Source organism: Chaetodon auriga, chromosome 18, assembly GCF_051107435.1.
Source record: "Chaetodon auriga isolate fChaAug3 chromosome 18, fChaAug3.hap1, whole genome shotgun sequence".
Lineage (NCBI taxonomy): Eukaryota > Metazoa > Chordata > Actinopteri > Chaetodontiformes > Chaetodontidae > Chaetodon > Chaetodon auriga.
The window spans coordinates 13,278,023-13,297,381 of NC_135091.1; the positions used below are offsets into that span (position 1 = coordinate 13,278,023).

At 42.2% G+C, this 19,359-nt stretch overlaps 1 protein-coding gene across 1 annotated transcript in view; it reads left to right on the top strand.

Annotated features, from left to right (window-relative positions):
- The first annotated feature begins 3,277 nt into the window (after positions 1-3,277).
- Positions 3,278-19,359, top strand: part of esrrgb (estrogen-related receptor gamma b) — a 34,297-nt gene continuing 18,215 nt past the window's right edge. The window contains exons 1-3 of the mRNA XM_076756267.1: positions 3,278-3,822; positions 14,062-14,477; positions 18,666-18,782. Of these exons, the coding sequence (XP_076612382.1) occupies positions 3,773-3,822; positions 14,062-14,477; positions 18,666-18,782 (583 nt within the window). The 5' untranslated portion in view covers positions 3,278-3,772. The remainder of the gene's footprint in view (positions 3,823-14,061; positions 14,478-18,665; positions 18,783-19,359) is intronic.

The following is a 19,359-nucleotide window of genomic DNA, read 5'->3' on the forward strand; positions in this document are numbered from 1 at the left end:
AGCAGACGAGCCAAACAAGTGTGTGGCAGCGAGAGGGAAATGTGCAAATGACAGATCTGTGGGATTCAGGGTCTGTTTAATGCTTTGTGTTGCTAGTTGGATAAAGACACATTTTTGTTGATTTGGTCGACTCTGGAGGTGGAGTTGAAGCTTTTACACTTCCAGTCTACAGTATTTTGGCCTGATTCACAGTAGCTGTGTGCGATAGTTTGCCTTTGCAGAGAGGATTCAAACTCCATATGAGTTTATTTGCCTCTTCAGATATATATTTGATTTCATTTATTTGCAGATCAACATCAGTGTTAAAGTGAGAACACTTATTTCCCACATGGAAACACAGGGAAATGTTTATTTCTAATCTCCCAGTTTGACCTCTGAACGTCCCTTTTATTTTCTAACATTTCTAACATATGTTGCTATGGCTGCTTCATACTGAAATGATTTAACAAATGTGAAGGTGAACACAGAAACTTTACCAGACTCTTAATATCTTCATTTAAACCATGTTATACACACACACACACACACACACACACACACACACACACACATATATATATATATATATTTGGAAAGAGAGACAGAGAGAGAGTTGTAGGAATGAGTCCTAAATCTAGAGAAAGCATTGTTTTATAAAATACATGCATCTGCGTTTATAAAAATGTGCCCTTGTAGCTCTCTTAACTTGACTGTCCAAAGCTAATGATCATATTTCTGTCGTATTTTGGTTTGTGGACCTTCATACGATAAGAATGAATATGAATCTCTAACTGTCACTTATTCTTCTACTGAGTTGAGGAGAAACTTTCTAATTTGAATGGAAACACAGTTTGTTCCGTCATTATTTCCACTGAGATGAAGCCGATTTGATCGGCTCACTGCTGTTCAAATAAAAACCCAAATTTACATCATAACACATGATGTTTAGAGATAACAGTCACTGACTAAATATATATATTTTTCCATTTCATTGATTTTTACCTCAACTAACAGCACGCAGCACTTTTTTTTTCTGTTAAATATATCGATGCAGAAAATTCAGTTAAATCCGTATTTTAGTTGACATGCAACATTTATCACAAGTTAGTGCACGCAGTGAGGAAGCAGGACTCCACGAGCGTCCTGCTGAGCCATCGGGCTGCTCGTGGTACCGTGTCTGTTTGGAGAGGTCAGAAGGTCACACATAAAAGACCAGTTTGCTCATGAATCAGGAATTTAATTACATACAGCCAGTGTGACAGGGAGATTGTGTCCCTCATCTCAACACAACATGTAATTACTGTTTATTGACAGATAACGATTGGTTCTTTTTCACTTCTCAGAAACAAGCCGCTGATTTGCTCAGACAGTTAAATCTGAGTTTCTCATCTGCTTTTAGAAACATTTTGGTCAATTACAATTCCAGGTTTTTTGCGTTTGCTTCGTGGGTGCAGACGTTTTCAGTTGTGCACACTGTGTAAGCCTGAATTTCACTCCAAAAACAAACCCATTTCCCTTTTCTCTCCATCTGTTCTCTGTTAAATTAAGGCCTTATTCCAGCATTCAGAGGCATGGAGATGGGGGAATACAGCAAATGAGAGCAAAACTATGATGAAAACATAAACTGCTGCCTCAAAATGCACAGTGTTTAGATCCCAGACCGGCTGTGATCTGCTTAAAGAGACACACTCTCTGTTGTGGAGCTTAAAATCTGTTTTGCTTAAACACAGACTAAATGATTGGATTACTGTTTCTTCGTTTGGCAATAGCGTGATGGTGGGATTACAGACCGTGCGCTCAATAGATTTCCTGTCAGATGCCATGAAGCCAGGTGTCCCCTCGCTGTGTAAGCTGGCTGGCTGAGAGGGAGGGAGGCAGATGAGCCTTGGACTTACAATATGGCCAACCTCAGAAAAGTGGCAACACAAACAGAAGAGTGGAGCTGCAAAATGAAGTGAATAAAGTGAAATAAAGCCGCCCTGATAGATAACAGTGTCTGTTCTGATGATGCTTCTGCAGGTAGAAATGTGTTTAAAATGTCCCGAAGCTGTGACATTTTCACTCGCATTTACACATTTAATTAACTTTGTAAATGAATTCACTTCTCCAGGATTCAACCCTAATGTGAAATCATACACGTCATCTGAACATCAGTCTTTCTTTTTTTCTATCTTCTCTCTCTGCCTCATTAAAAACAAACATATCTCCTCTATTGATTATGTCTGGATGTCTTAATCAGATCAGCGGGAATATCCTGGTTTTCCTCTGCAGGAAAGTACATTAAATGCCAAAATATTGATCAAAAATTTAATTGAGAATGCACAGCTCCTTTATTAAAGCCAATCGCCCTCTGCTCCTGTGACTCTGATATGGACTGACATGAAAAGAAAACGTTCAAATTTATAATTCCTTTTTATTTAAAAGACTGTTGGGAAACAGAGTCTGTCCCGAGGCTTCTGGCGACACAGCAACGCTGTGATCAATAAGAGCGTGTGATGGGTTTTGCATCGATCAGGAAAATGTGGGTTGATGAAGTGGGTTGGAGGGGGCGGGCGGGGGGGCTTTGGGTTTTCCTCCGATGGCTGCCACATTACACGGACGTGGTAAAGATCCACTCAAACTTGTCTGTCGTCGTCATCGTTATTATCATTCCTGCCGAGGTGATTATCACTCTCAGTTTCTTGCATCCTGCCTCGTTCGGGATTGGCAGATCCCCTCTCTTCGCTGTGTGATTGGCGAAACATTGTGGGAAGCAGCTGCCAGTCCTTTCATGGAGGGCATGCTGTGGAAAGCCGGATCCACGGTGCAGAGGATGAAAGAGTAAAGGGAACAGTTTAGCTCCATAATCTGGCACTGAGCCCTTTAAAGCACAGTAAACAGACCTGTTCACATCGCCTTCAGTGAACGTGCTGCTGCCTCTGTTGCTTGTCAATTACTGCAGCTTTCTCCTGCAGTTGTAAACACTGTGAAAGAAACTCCTCATCTGTCTATCAGTCTGTCTGTCTGTCTGTCTATTGTCTATCAGTCTGTCTATTGTCTGTCTGTCTGTCTGTCTAGGGGGTCTGCCTGTGTCTCTGTGTTGTGCAGCGCTCCCTTGTGAATGACTGGACACCGGCTGGTTGTCCATTAGCCTGTCCCATGTCAGTAAGCTTTCATCCCCATTGGCTGCTCCCAGGACAGCCCTCGTGAAACCGACCAATGGCAGCTGCCCCATATGCACCAAACCACTCCCCCCTGCTCTTAAAGAGCCCCCATGTCTTCAATGGAGACTCAATCCCCTCACTGACTTACTCAGCCTGAGTGCGCTCTCACCACTGCTGCTCTCCATCCATCCGTCTCTATCTTTTATTCTCTCTTTCTCCATCCGTCACTCCCCTGATCTTCATTCTTTCCCCACGCTTACTTCCTGTTTGCTCTCTTCATCTCTACCTCAGGTTCTTCCTCCTCTCTCCTCTTTCTATATCACCACCACTCTTCCTCTCTCCACACGTACTCCTGAGCCTGAGTGTGCAGCACCTGTGCAGACTGGAGTTTGTCGGGCCGAGGCAGAGGGTTTATTTTGTGTGTGTGAGTGTGTGTGTGTGTGCGTGTGTGTGTGCGTGTGTGTGTGCGTGTGTGTGTGTGTGTGTGTGTGTGTTGAAAAGGAGAGGGAGGGGAGACAACACCCAGGAACACCTGACCAACATTTCATCAAGATATGTGGAGACTTAGGAACTGATCTCCTCCTCCAGCTTTTCCCCAGCTGTTTATCTGTTTTTTTTATTGCAACACCTGGAATGCTTATCGTGGACTGATGGATGTTTCTGAACTGTGCATCCCTGACCCTCTCTGCTACCACAACCAGTAGGTGCATCTTTTTCCACATCTTTTCCCCTTCTTTGCTTATTTTTCATCTCTGCTGTTGTTCCCAATTTAGGTGACAGAATTTCCTTTACGTCATTGTCTGTTTTCATTAAAAACCTGCACTGAAATCATTTGTGGAAAAAAAATTAAAAATAATCGTGCTTAAACTGTTTCAAAAAACCACGGAGTTCCTCAGCTCCACCTCCCCGTGTACGGGACAGCAGAGCTCAGTGGTGTCAGTGAGGCTGCAGTAGCGTAGCCCGCGGGGAGTCCAGGTCGGACGCTTGCCTTACAGCTGTCTAGCTCTGCATCAGGATCCAGGGTTTAACCTCAGCCACAGGGAAGAGCCAGAGGCAGATTAATGCGGACGATATCCAGACGACTATCCTCTGGCAGCAGCCGGTGTCCGGCGGCGTCCCAGAGAAAGAAAACTGTGACTGTACTGCTGCCCAGTCTGTGTGACAGAGTGTGTTCTTGAGAGGCAGATTAAAAAGAGTTAAAGCCTTGATCACTTTTTTCTGGTTTGTGAATCTGCACTATACTCAGTTTTGGTGCTTATGATTAAATGCTGAAATTATATTGACGGGGAGGGATTTGATCACCTCCGTAGTGGCTCTATAAGTGAAGAAAATGCGGTTCATTCTGTGGTTTAAGGTCTAAGTGAAGCAGCTTTTTTTTTTTACAGTTCGTCAGGAAATGAAAAGTCAAAGAAACTCTCAAATGAAGCACGAGTTCTTAGCATTTCTTAGCATTTCCACTGCTTGCATGCCTGGAAAGACGCTTTTCTTTTGACCAAGTGTGACTGGACGGGGAAACCCTTTACTGGGATCCTCTTAATGTTAAGCTGTAGATGGTATTGGAAAGGTTTAACCTGCTTAGCCCTTTTAACAGGACAGTGATTAGGAATATTTCAAAGTCCACAGCTCTCTCTGCAAATCAAAAAGAAGCATCTTCTGTACTATTAAACAAGTGTATTCTACTTTAGTGCAGTGTATAATTACAGCAGAGCCTCCAGATATGTTGTTCAGCGAGACAAATGCGAAAACATTTTTGCATTCAACAGTAGCTGCTTGTATTCGAAGGGATTAGTAGCAATTATTTAAAAGTGGGTTTATACACTCGGTATTTTTTTATAAAGCTCATGCTGCATTAAAACTGTACATCTTATTGATTTTTACATTCATTTTTATGTCGTGTTTTAGATTTGTTTTCCCTGGCATATAAAATTGCACTCAAGCAATAAATGGAGTGTGAAGATTGACAACACTGGCAGTTCAAACTGTTTCAGTAGTGCAGAGAAATGTGACGTACACACAGTTTAAGGTGAATTTAATTTAATTACGGCAGACAAATGAGTGACATTAATTTTTTAGTGACTTGATAGAAATAGTTTCAGGAGTTTTAATGTTTAAACGACAGGTGTTTAGAGAATTTGTCACTTGCTCTGATATCGCACAGAAAAGTACCAAAACTGTGTTTCGTTTCTTATTCATGTATTCAAATACATCTGTCTCATGTATTATCTCGTCGTATTGCAATTCTTGTGCAGATTGCAGTGTTGTTGGGAAAAAAAAAGCCCACAATCCTGAGCTCTTCTTTTTCACGCTATCATCAATTTCCAGAAACTGTAAAACTGCATTTAGTACACGTCCATCACATTCAAACTGTGGGCTGAACTTATTCTATTTTTATGACACGTTAAAAACATTTTAAGCTGAATTGAATTTATAAGAAAGACAAAGGAAACAATGCGATGCTATTAACCTATAGTGACCCTCAGCCAGGTCTTACTGTCTACACTGTGTGTATGTGTGCACGCGCTACTGTGTTTGTGGGACTGTGTGTTTGTGTACATCTGCATGTCTACCCTGCACATTTGGATGCACACAGAATTATCCTTGTGCATTTTGGCGACTCAGGAGTTGAACTTGCATGCAGGTACACATACATGTATATATGTGAACGCATGCAAACTGCATACACGTGTGAATGTTTTGTCAGATAGCCTCTGTTTACTGCACGACCGATGGGTCACATTTGATAGGACAGCCCTTTATGTGACACACTGGCAGCTCCCAAAAACCCCTCAAAGTCAAAAACTCAACATATTAGTCCTGGTTATAACTGACTTAACTGTATTTTCTTAGGGAGTTAGTTTAACTTGCTCCAGTATGTTGATTATATAAACCGTGATAATGCTTTTAAATAAAACAGCGTGTCATTGGTATATGGTTTAGGAAACTTGCACTGTCTTTAACAGCAGAGCATCGTAACAGAAGCTACAATATCTGATGACTCTTCCTTGCAAGTATTAAAGCCATGCTGCCACACAGTTTACCACCTGGAAGTAATTGTGGTTGCTCAGGTACCTGCATACAGTAAACCTGTGGTTTAAGTGTCACATAAAGCTGTGCTTACTTAGGTTTATCTTCAGGGAATGCTATTAATAAGCCCGTTAGGTCTTTTGGCCCAGCGAGCAACCTATTGACCTGAGGTGAGAGGTTCCACGACTGCAGTGCCCAACCCTCACGCCACGTCTCTGCTGAAGAGGCAAATCTGTTCTTCTACCAACAAACTGATGTTAGCTTTATCAGGCATCGCACATTACAGCAGGAAATAATTGATTAGTGTATATGAGCATATAAAGGTCATAGGTGTTTTACGCCATAGTGTTTCCTCTGTGCAAAAGGCATTCATTTGAGGTTTTGCTTTACATACATTGAAATATCATAATGTGTAAAAGATGTTTCAGTGTTCGGAATTTATGATTTAACCTTTATAAGCTATCCGTGAGGACCGTTTCTGGGTTTGTTTTTCTGTAAAATTCTAATTAAATTTGAATTGATATTTAACCAAAGTCCAAATAGTCTGCAGGTTTGAAGAACAAAAACTGAACCAGAGTCCATTCAACTGTGTGATCTACTATTAAAACATGCCTCCTCAGGAACTCTCATCAGCTGACATCATCTGAAATTCTGGGCTCTTCTTATCTCATATTATGAAAACATAAACACATGACTTCCCTCTTTAAAAGTTTAACAAGTAATTCATGGTCAGCCTTATGTCTCTGTGGGTTCAGTATGATCAGCCTTGGCTGTGCTGACAGCTGACACTTTGAGTTCAAATGTTGTTTATGTTCGGTTTTCTCTCATTAATGAGATCCATTTTTCTCGACCTGCTGCCCTCGTAGGTGTCCTTCTTACAAGCAAACCAACAGGAAGGCATAAGCAGAAGCAGCCAAATGTATGCACGCAGACACAGTCATAGACACACACACACACACACGTGTGCGTGCACATCGGATGAGACCAAAGAATCACACACTGACCTGGGGTCTAATTTTAGCGGTGCCATATCATGGAAACACCTGACCGTGTCTGTTAGGAGAAACATCTTATCATGCGTTGTATCCGCATTTATTACTGTAGTTGTGCACATGGTCACATTGTGTTTGTAATGTATATGAGAAACATTTCTGTCAATATCTAAATAAATAGAAAAAGACTCCATAGTCCGACCATTTGTCTTGTCAGAAGTGTTAACATGACCGCATAATTACACGTCATGAAGAAGAGTTACCAAGAAGCTCAGTTGATATTTTAATGTACAACAAATCTTGAATTTAATTGCAGACAACTGAGCGGCACATTAAACATTAAATCAAGAGAGAATATTTTAAAATAAGCAGTATCAGAAAAATTAATCTTACTTAAATTACAGCAGAATATTTAAACCCTGATCATAAGCATGTTTCCTGGAGCTGCTGACTGACACGCAGTGTAAAGTTTTTTAGCTGGAGGCTGCCATGATAAAAAAAAAAGAAAAAAAAAAAGAAGACATTAAAATATCCTGATGGTGTTAATTTCACTGATACCACAAAGTATTTTGACAGAGATTTATGAGATGATATGTGATATGTTGCAGACAGATTCAGATGTTCTTAAAAGGCGTGTTTGTGTATGTCAGAAATAGTGACTTTGGTGGAAATGTTTTGTCATTTGGAAGGCCGGCGTCCTACAATCTGCTTCATCACTCTAGTGAGTGGACAAAAGTTGGCTTCTCCCAGCAGATCCCTCTGCACTGCATGGAAACAGCTACCACTGCGCTTAAAGTAACGGCTGGTTTTTGGATGAAAATGACTCAAAAAGTAGCAGCGGGCTGTGATGTATCCCATCTTTTCAGTTTGATAGTTGGCTGACGGGAAGCCAACCGAACCTACAAGTCCACTGACGGATGGAGGGAGCAGCTGGTGGGACAGGGGCTGTGTTGTGCTCACATGGTGTGGGGGGAAAAAAAAAAAAAAAAAAAGCTGATTCCCTCCAACTTTCCTTTTACCAGCAGCTTTGAGCGTTCAGGAAGAAGTTCAGAAAAAAATGATCAGAGATAAAAACAATTCAAAACACGGCTGTATTTCATCGCGACATCGTGTTCAGGCTGACGTGTTTATTAATGACGATGGCTGCTGCATGAGAGGGTAGAGCCCGGCTCGACGGTAGACCGGTGCTGTGTGGCGGCATGGAAGGAGAAATAACTTCATTACATGTCATGACCCCCTCTTGATACAGATGCATCCTTTAGGCAGCCCGTCAAGGACTCTGAATTCATCAGGATGTAGATGGATGCTCCTCTGCAGCCGCTGTTCAATCAAGACATGAATGTGGCTTTCGAGTGCTCAGCCTGAATGCAAGCAGACTTCTTAGAATGAGTTAGTTTTATTGATCAAATGAAATTAACACGCGTGCACACATACACGGAGAGAGGAGGCAGTGCGTCTAATCATGGAGTGTGGGTCAGCCGGCATGTTTAATTTAATGGGCCTCATCGTAGCTTCACGAGGTCTCACATTGTGAACTTAATTCCTCTTCACCACGTTAATTTGCATTGTGTCAATTGACCGGAGCGCTTACTGTATCAGCCTGAGTCTCACTTGAAATTCAGCCCATGCCCTAATACCATTAGGCAAATGCAAAGTTGTGTCATTTACACATTTGGAGGAAAAAAAAAAAAAAAAAAGAGGAAGGGAGAGAGAGAGAGAGAGAGAGAGAGAAAAGCCAATTTGCGCCGGACAAGACTGGCTTGTGATTATCAGTGGATGTTATTACTGTGGAGAAGCAGACGTTTGAAGGTTATGTTTCTGGGCAGTAATTGAAATGCAAAATAACATTAGGATCGATGGCCATCTCTGTTTATTTATGAAATCAATATCGTAACTGTCCCTCATGAGTCCCCCTCTGATTCCCAATGACGGCTTAAGTCTCTGCTCGTTTATTCTTTCTCCCCCATAACCTCCTTCTTCTGTCTCTTTTTAAAAGGCAGTTAGGGGTGTGTTTGACTTTGCAGAGAGAGCAATTTCCTGGAGGTGGCGGACGTGTATGTAGATGGGGGTTGATACTCCAGGTAAGGAGACATCATCCATGTGGGAAATCTATGCAATCTCTCCTCGTGGCAGTGACATTGAAGAGGCCATATGCTGGAAGTTCTGTGTACGAGGGTGTGTGTGTGTGCATGTGTGTTCGAGACAGACAAGCAGAAACAAAGTATATTTATGCTGCCATGCAGTAAATGTAGCACTGGGACTTAGTTGGTCAAGAGTGGTAACTTTAAAGTAAGGATTTTTTAAGAAAGCGAAATGTGTTTGTAGAGCAGTTTTAAAACAAAAGAGCGCTGAGATTCATTCTCCACCTTGAGGACGAAAATCTGTGCTCAACGTCCAAAGTCTGCTCGGCTCCACGGCGTCGTTAGCTACGAATCAGGTAGCTAACTAAGTGAATTCTGCGCTGAGAGAAATAACTGCGGAAAACACAAAGTTGAGCTTTAACTCCATTAGAGCTGAACAATTAATCAGGAAATTAATTGGTAACTGTGCTTTGTCTGCAAATTTTTAAAATAATAATGGCTGAAATTCACAGGTAGCGGCATCGCAGTTGGGAATATTTGGTTGTTTCCTTGTTCGTCTGTGATAGAAAATTTCACATATTTGAGCTTTGTGTTGTTGGTTAGAAAAAAATGAGACATGAAGACGACATGCTTATCTCCAGGAACTTCTTACGGACATTTTTCACAGTTTATTTATTTATTTATTTATTTTAGTTGAGGTATCGATTAATCAATTAAACAATAATCAGAATAGTCAGATTAGCCGATCATGAAAATAATCCTTTACTAGCAGTACTTTATTTTCTCGGGACCAAGAGTTGTCGTGGAGTCAGGTGAAATCACATGTACTTGAAGATAACACACGTAAAGCCTATTAAAATAAATAAACGCACGCACAAAAGAGTACAACAAAATCTAAATCAGACCAGGAATAATACGTTTAAATGGAGCAATATTGGCAGCCAGAAAAAGCCGCTAAAGAAGAGTTTTAAGATTTTTTTTTGTTTGTTTGCAAAAATGTTGATTGAATGAAGAAAAAGTATTCCACAGTTTGAAGACAAATGCATCCAGGAGACTCTGATTGGCAGAACTAAGAGAACTTAAGGAGCTGTATGGACAGAACAATAGAGAAAGACGACTTAATAGGTAGGAACTTGAATTTTGTAAGAAATATCCAAGTTTATGTCTCAGAGTCTGTGATTTGTCAAAGTGTTTGCACTTAACTGAAGCTGCAGCTTTGAGCAGACGAACACATGCGCAGCTTGCAAATTTTAATAAACATGACTGGTTTTTATGGTAAATTCAACAAATCGCCTTAAAACGTGCTGTGAAATGTATTTTGACTAATGCCTTTTCTCCAGAAACAGACTCCATTATTCACAGCAGCGGATGAATCATGCATTTAAATGTTAGAACGCACACATTTTTTGATGACCTTCATTTGTGCCAGGCGCCATGTCACGCGCATGTTGTTGTTACTACTTAACACTTGGACGACACACGCTACCCCATTTTCCCGCTCGCATGACCATTCATTTCCCAGACACCTCGGCTGCGGACTAACAGTGTAATCTATGTGTCAGGCAGGAAGGGGCACTCAGTTTAAAGCTGATAGAGTTTGCCCCAAACAAGGACAGCCTATCATAGAAAGATTAATGAACTAATTTCATGCATGGCTCCTTGCCTCTGTCCTTCTGCGCTTCCATGTTCGACTGTGTGTTCAGCACCATGATTTACGCTGTGTTGCTTGCTACAAGCTTAACCCCAAGCTTAACAATAATATTTCCCCTCAGTGGGAAAATACATAGTAAAACATGGAGAACCAGATTTTTAGCCCTCCACTCATGGATGATAGCATGAGGTCATTGTGGTAAACTGCTTTGAATATGCATTTTACTTTTTTTTGTCTTTTCTTTTTTTAGTTTTTTTTTTTTTTTTCACTGCGGGGTGAAAATTTACTGTGCAGAATTTCAGAGGCTGGAAAACATATTTCATGGTTTAGAGAAGAGGTGGATGGATTCAGGATTTATGTAGGGAAGCAGGGGATCTGCAACACTGCCAGCATTAGGAGGCATGCCAAAATACACACACACACACACACACACACACACACACACACACACACACACACAAACATTTGAGATTTTAAGCTGCTCTGGTGGGACGTTTTCACACCCATCGCACTTCGGCTCCAAAATTTAGAAAAAAAAAAAAAAAAAAAAAGGAAAACAGTGGTGGCTGATCTGAGCGAGTCCAGCAGGTCAGGTTAGTCATGTTAAACGTTATGGACAGTGGTGTCCGGACGCTGTCTTTCCTCCAGTGTGGTGGACACTGCGTGTCTGCTGCTCCCAGGCGTCCACTGTGGGACCGTCTGGGCCTCTGACAGCAGCCGAGCAGAGAAGGCAGGTGACCTTCACGTCTGTCTGATGAGTCTTGCTTGTCTGCTCGGTTTGTACCATTTTTCTGCGCGGCGGAGCAAACACCACCCCATTAGATATTAGGTGCAATGCATTTGTGCGTGTTTCAGTGTGTGTGTGTGTGTGTGTGTGTGTGTGTGTGTGTTACAGAGGGAAGCGGAGCAGGTTGAGGAGAGTCAGGCTGCACTTAGAAAACTCTGTGTCTTCATAATAAGAGGGGGAAACCAAATTATGAAACTATGAAGCTATTTCTGTCCGCGCGAATTGGCGGCTTGTGCCATTATTTCATTTCGACAGATTTGAAGGGACCCATTAGAAATTTCCATTAAACCTAACAAAAAAACATCTCCCCTGCGTTACTGTGTGCTAAGTGTGGAATGAACTACTTTTTACATATGCCACAATGTACTATTCCATAGGGAATCCCCCTATCTGGCTGCGATGATGTATTAACTGTTAGCACGCCGCTCTCTCCAATTCCCTCAAATGGGAGAAAATACACCTTCCAATTGACTGTAGGTGCATGCTGATTGGCAACAAGATTTAACATGAGCCCTGTGAATCTTTTATAAACCACAATAGCCTCAGAATGAAGACCAACATAATGTTGTATCACTCCATCTCGCACTATGTTAACAGTCCTGACTGATTAAAAATGCATAAGGAATGTCTGGGACCCGTAAGAGGAGGGTTTATTTTTTCATGCCTCATCTCGAACAGGAAGGAAGCAGAGGATCAATAGATCTGATCTGGGCCCAGGGGTAGAGGCCATCTCCTCCTCCCCCCTCCGCCCACTACCCGTTAGCAGTTAAAAGGGAGGTTTCATGTTGTCGAGGCCTAATGACTTCATGGCTTTATATAAGCACTTGTGCAAAGAGGCAGCGGAGGGAAAATACATTCCTAACCACAGCTCCAAATTTGACAACAGGGGCAGCCCCTGGCAGCAAAAAAGGCAAAAAGTTCTGAGGAATCTGGTCGGCATTAACTTCCTGTTAGTCTCAGACATTCTTAACATGGTTTTCCACTGTTCTCACCAAATATTTAAAGCTCACAAGCATGTAGGGCTGATGTTGTAAGATCAGCAGCGCCTCTGACAGACAGAGGCAGCAGTTCTAACACAGACCCAGACCTCATTTCATGCTTTGTTTGACAGGATATTATTGAAGCCACTGCAAGCACAACAACATACAGGCTACGCTGCCGTGAAGAGAAATTATTATCCAACAGTAGCAGCAGGAGTCGTCGTTATTTATTGTTTCATGCGCATATAAATGCCCAGCCCACATACGACAGTGTTTTTCAGCATAATTTCTTACATAAAACTTTACATGGAAAATAAATAGCTTGGTATCCTCTTTAAACTCTACCGTAAAATCTGACTTGAAAAGATTCCACACATGCAGCAATGCCAAAAAGTCCTCCAGGAACCGTCTGTTTTTGGTCACAAACAGTTGCTTTTTGTCTACAAGTCAAGTCAGTTCCAGTCGAGTCACTTTTATTTATCACTTATTTGTCTCAAAAGCCTTTACAGCCTGTACAGCGTAAGGGCACCGTTTTGGGGAGAAAAGGAGGAGCAACAGAGGAGGGATCCCTCTTAAGACATGAAATAGATGTTTGTGCATAAGCGGCATTTTCCCTTAACTCTGCCTTTTCCCCATTTTTCTGTTGAAATTTAGTAAAACGGAACCTAATCCCAGGTCAGCGCCTCTTCCTCAGCCTCTCCAACCTCTCACTGAAGTCCGCCGTAACCCGGCACCGTCCTTTGGCAAACTAGCCGGGACTATTGATTGGGTCATGTATTACCCATGATCCTCCATATGCTGAGTGTAACACCTCTCTCTGTCCATTAACAGCCTTCTGAAGTTTCATTCATTCATTTACTTCTGGCAGCCGACCAATTGTGGGCATTGTTTGCAAGATGTATGGGGCATCTGTTGACATGGTCGTTAGTTACCATTTTGCCGGTGAGAAATAAGCGGCTGTAGTATATCACCTAGCATTCCAGCACATAAATGGTCCAGTCTGAAACATAATCTATCAAACTCAGATGAGCTGGCGCGCTCCATCACAGCTGATGAATCTCTCGCAGAATGATCAACGCTCAGTACGTCTTGTGAAAGTTTTTGGTGGTGATAATTTCCGTAATACTGCAGTTTTCTGATGTGTATTTACTTTCATGTATATGGGAATGAGCCTGACTGCTTGGGCTCGTTGTCAGAGTTCATTTGATATTTTTCAAGATCTTCTGTTATCAGACAAGAGCGATGTTTCTTCTCAGTTCCTGAATTGAGAGGGGTACAGACAGCGACTGACAAATACTGCTGTTTGATTCATTTCTGCTTCTTTGACACAATGTTTATCACTTTTAAATCTTACGGTGGCTCACTTGCAGCTCAATTCAGCATCAGAACTTACCGCAGCTCTCGCCCTGTTTGTCTTTGTCCAGGTTGCTAACCAGAATGCCCTCTGAGGACCGACATCTGTCCTCGAGCTGTGGTTCTTACGTCAAAACCGAGCCCTCCAGTCCTTCCTCCTCGCTAGTAGACACCGGCAGCCACCACAGTCCCAGCGGCAACTCGGACGCCAGCGGCGGCTACATTAACGGCAGCAGCAGACACTCACACGCCCTCGACTCCCCGCCAATGTTCAACCCAGGCATGCTCGGAGGCGGCGCCGCCTGCCTACGCCGCTACGAGGAATGCTCCGGCGGCGTGGCGGACGACTCGTCAATCAAGTGCGAGTACATGCTCAATGCCATGCCCAAGAGGCTGTGCCTGGTGTGTGGTGACATTGCCTCAGGGTACCACTATGGGGTGGCCTCCTGTGAGGCCTGCAAAGCCTTTTTCAAAAGGACGATACAAGGTATTTCCCGCTTCTTCTTACAACTTCCTCTGGCTCACATGAGCTAATCCCCAATGTCTGTACGCTCCCAGTTAAACTTTATTCTGCAAAGTCAGTGTTACACCTTTTAATCCATGTCTTCTGTAACTTTTGTCACAATGCGAAGGTGCTGCTTTTCATGCCAATTCTAAATATTTTTTATTGGCCTTGCCGTTGTGATTGCCAGAAAGCATATTGACCTGATGAGAAATCCATTGTCATGTGTTCCACACGTGCCTGTGCGCTGGTATCCAACCCTCAGCTCTTATGGGCCTAATATGAGGTAGTGATTACGAGAGCTACAGCAGGCATTAGGCCCAGACTGTAAATCTGCTCTGGGTTGTGATTTTTTTTTTTTTTGGTGCGTTTGCATGTGAATCGTACGTCTGGCATGGACTCTGCCATGTGTGGGAGCTCTTCCAGAATAATCACTTGGACAGAGATAATATGCTGCAAGCTGAGATGCAGAATTTAGATTTTTATCTGCAGGATTTGTGTCTGTAGACATGGAGTGAGACTGCAGGTTAGTGAGGCCTTGGCCACACTGAGGCAGGTAAATCTGAAAACATTCTCCTTAATTTTATGGGGAATTTGCTAAAATCATCTCTGGTGCTCTCTGTTATTCCTTCTTGTCTGTTATATCTTCCTCTTTCTGCTATTAGCCGTTGTGGTGTTAGAAATATAAAGTAGTGACTTCAGTGACAGCGATCCTGCTTCCTGTTAACCAGGTTGAACAGTATTTCCTGGACTTGCTGCACAGATGCTCTTGATTAACTCAGTTGTTTGTGATAAATGTCAGTGATAACACCTCCAATATGTGTGACCAGCTGTACTGACATTCAAAATCAGCAAAGGAAAGGAGGAAATTTGTCTTCTTATTAACATTCCTCCAAAGTGGACATTTATGAAAGATCGGCAGCATTAAACAGCATCATTTTCTAAAAGTCTCCTTTCTTTGTCCACTTGGAGGAGCATTTTTGAAAAGGTATTTTTTGGGCTGTGGAAAATGAAGTTTAGATGCAAAACAGGCAATAAATAAATAAAAATGTAAATGTTTACATATTAGTGTGGACATGGCTTGACTGTCTTTCTGATTTAAGATGCTGATTACTGCCTGAAGTCGGTGTGTTGAATGAATTCACTTCATTTTAGCTGACACTGAAAATTTGCAAATGTCCCATTCAGAGAGGACAAATAAAATGCAAAGAATGTTTCTAACGTGATTTAGGAATTTTAGCTGCATCGTGAATACGAGTTCATGTTCAATTATTAGTCATTAAACGGTTGCGTGTGTCCTAGTCTGAGCAGCGACACAGTGGAGGACTGTAAATAGTGTTCATGTGTGGCTTTATGTTGTCCTGCGCCTTCCTTTTCTTCTTCTGTGTCGTCTTCCTCTCCATCTCCTTCGTGGAGGACAGGCCCATAATGAACCTAATCTGTCCGTCATTCGCCCTGAGCTGCGGGAGTTTCAGTCAATAACAATCAGTGTTGGGTGACTGTAATTAAGAACCAGGCATTTCATTGGGAGAAAGTCGAAAGGAGGGTGGAAGGCGTGGATCTGTTCTTTGCCCCCGGGCCCCTCCAGCCTCCACCCAAGGGGAGGAGATGGGGGCCAATTAGAAGCTCAGGCACGTGTTATCAGGGGCAATAACAGAGGAAGGGGAGAGACAGACGCTGAGGAGTCCTCCAAATAAAAGGCAGAGGGACAAGGGACAGCGGACGTGGTCATTCTCTGAAAGGAGAAGCCACTTTAATGGAATGGTAATCAGGGAGGGGGGTCCCGGCCTCGGTAAAGGAGGAGGACAAGGAGAGGTCCAGCTTGAGTGGAGATGAGCGCGTGGATAATAGCATGGCATAACAATATATCAAAATTTAGAGGGAAAATAAGAGAGGTTAAGGAAGGATATTAGAGTGGTTGAAATGTCCTTTAAGAAATAAAGGTGGACACAAGACCTGATTAACTAAGAGGGTATGCCGACAGTGAGCTTTTAGAGGTAGGCAATTTAAGACTATTGTGGACCCCTAATGCAACCCCCCTCCCCCCACATACACACATAATCATGAGCACACACACACGGGTTACTTCTGATCCATCAAGGTATACAATGTTACCTTTAATAATCTCAAAACCACTGGATGAATGTGACCTTTTCTAAACCGATGAAAATCCCCCGTGTTCTATCGGTTTTTAAATTATTACACAATATGATTATGACCGAAGAGAGAAAAGGTAAGCAAGAAAAAAAAAGTCAGCAGGCATACTAAAAAAAAAACTATCCCGTCAGACACCTGTATTTTTCTCTGTAGTGAGCAGCAAATTGAGATTTTTTTGCGACATGGCTGACAGGTGTGCAGGAGTGTTGCAGAACAGTAAAACGCGATGCACTGCATTGTGGAATTTTTTGTAAAAGAAAGGCAGTGTCCATGCGGAGGACAGTGGATAAACTTCTAAACACTCAGACACTAACATGGTGGACATTCAAGTGCATTATATAGTAAACAATCCTGATGTTCCCTCAATGTGCTCAGCTGCAAACAGCAAATCACATCAACCAACTATATACATTATATACTGTGCAGTAATTGTTTTAGTCCTTTTTGCAGTATTACTGTGACAAAGAACATTAACATTACAGGGTATGATGTAGTACATGTCCATCAGTCAAAGAGTGACTGTGAAATGTTAATGCCAGAAAAAGAAAATCGAAGAGAATTAATACACATTTTTTTTCCCACATCTGCATTGCATTGTGGGACATTAGTGTACACACAACAGTAATTTTAATATGTACACTTTTGCGTACTTCATTTACATTTTGTCATGTTTCCACAGTACATATTCAGCACCTGTTAAGATTCAGTATGAAATTGGGACAAAGTGATTTAATGGCTGTATTTTAACTGAACAGACAGGATAATATGACCATTAGTATAAAGTTCATGCTGCATACAGTTAGTTTGTAGGACAGAACTGGTACACAGCATGTGTCTCTACACATGAGCACTGCACTACGCAGTATTTTCCCGCTAACGCATCTCAGTTTAAAAGACTTTACCCACCCTGAAACCAGCAGCAGCCTCTGCCAACATCCTGGCATGGTGCCCCGGGCCCCTCACTGTGCATGTGACCCTGCTGGCACCATCGATGCCAAGGATCCTGACAAATGTTGGCACCTTCTCCTTGACCAACAGGGGATTGTGTGTGTGTGTGTGTGTGTGTGTGGTGTGGTGGGGTGTGGGGGGGCAGCTCTGGCAGATCTGCAACAGACAACACCTGGTTTGCTGTTTTTAGGTACCATTAATACATCTCTGGACTTACAGCACATTGTTTAAACATCCAATCAAGGGATTTGGATACTTGGGAAAGAGGATTTGTCATTGGATTCTTGGGGTCACGTCAACTTTTGAAGTGACCGCGTAATGATCTGGAAAAAAAAACTGTTAACCGGAGCCTGGTCAGAAAACCAGGCAGCGGTTGCACGGCAGCAGATTCAATATGTCTGCATTTCTGGCTTTTTTTGGACGCGAGTGATTAAATTGCATAGGAAATATTTCCATAGTGAGCCTACAAACGTCCAGACAGACTTGAATAATACATTGAGCTTAGCTACATGATACAGGAGCCTTAGATCGGCGAGTCTAACAGCAGCTCTTGGTCTTTGCTGGAGAACATTATGCAGAGCGCTCGGCTGTGCATCCATCTCTCAGCCCTTGTGTTGTTGAGGGAGGGCAGCTTTCCCATCATCCTCTAGGTGAAGAAGGATGGGCTGGAAGGGGTCGTGGTGAGCATTTGCAGAGAGGACGCTCTGCATTAATGAAGCTAATTTATCTGTGAATCAAAATGAGGGTGGGACTCCTGGGCGGGGAGGTGCTTTTTACATGTCCCATCAAAATGCCACTAAACCGTCCTCTCCTTCAGGAGTGTCACGCAGGGTCACCTTGGGACAGGTGTGTAAGTGTGTGTGTGTGTGTGTGTGTGTGTGTGTGTGTGTGTGTGTGTGTGTGTACGCACGCACACGTGTTGCGTCTCTCTGCCTTTCTGTTGTTTACCATTTCTGATTTGGTCTCCTTCTCTGTGCAATAATTCCAAAACTAATTCCTCCTATTTGCTGACGTGCACCTTTTAAGCTCACAGAATTAATGGAAACATGTTTTTTTAATCTTCTGTAGGGAATATTGAGTACAGCTGTCCGGCCACCAATGAATGTGAGATCACCAAGAGGAGACGCAAGTCGTGCCAGGCCTGCCGCTTCATGAAATGTCTTAAAGTTGGCATGTTGAAAGAAGGTGAGTATTTCTTTTATTATCTGCTCTTCTTTGTGTCTGTTTTCGTCATTACTTATTCCCACTTCAGATATCTTTTAAGAGACGTAGCTGAAAGACTGTGTCGAATAACTGATTCACTGATCAACAGAAATGTGACGTGGAAACTATTTAGGGCAAAATATATATTGTTTAGGTCGAATATCAAAGTAAAATGCCAAAATTATCTTCACCTTGAGCACCCTGAAAAACACCCTGGGAAGCACTTTTTACCATTTTCATTAACTTCTATAGATAATTTTATTGGTAAATTATTAGTTGCAGCCCTTTTGAGACAGGGCCTATTGGTCTCAACAGTTCGAGAAAATAACAAATATCATCACCATGAAAATAATGTTGAAGTTAATAATGTTGAGTTAGAAAATATTATCCCCATTTTTCTGATTTCTGCTTTTATTATCATTGAAATAACTGAACTTTAGACCAAAAAGCCAAATTATTAAACATTTTAAAACCTGTTAGATTTGATGACCAAGTTTAGAATAAGTGTGTTTTTTTTTTAGCTCACAAAGAACTGATCAGTACAAAGTTTTAACCTAAA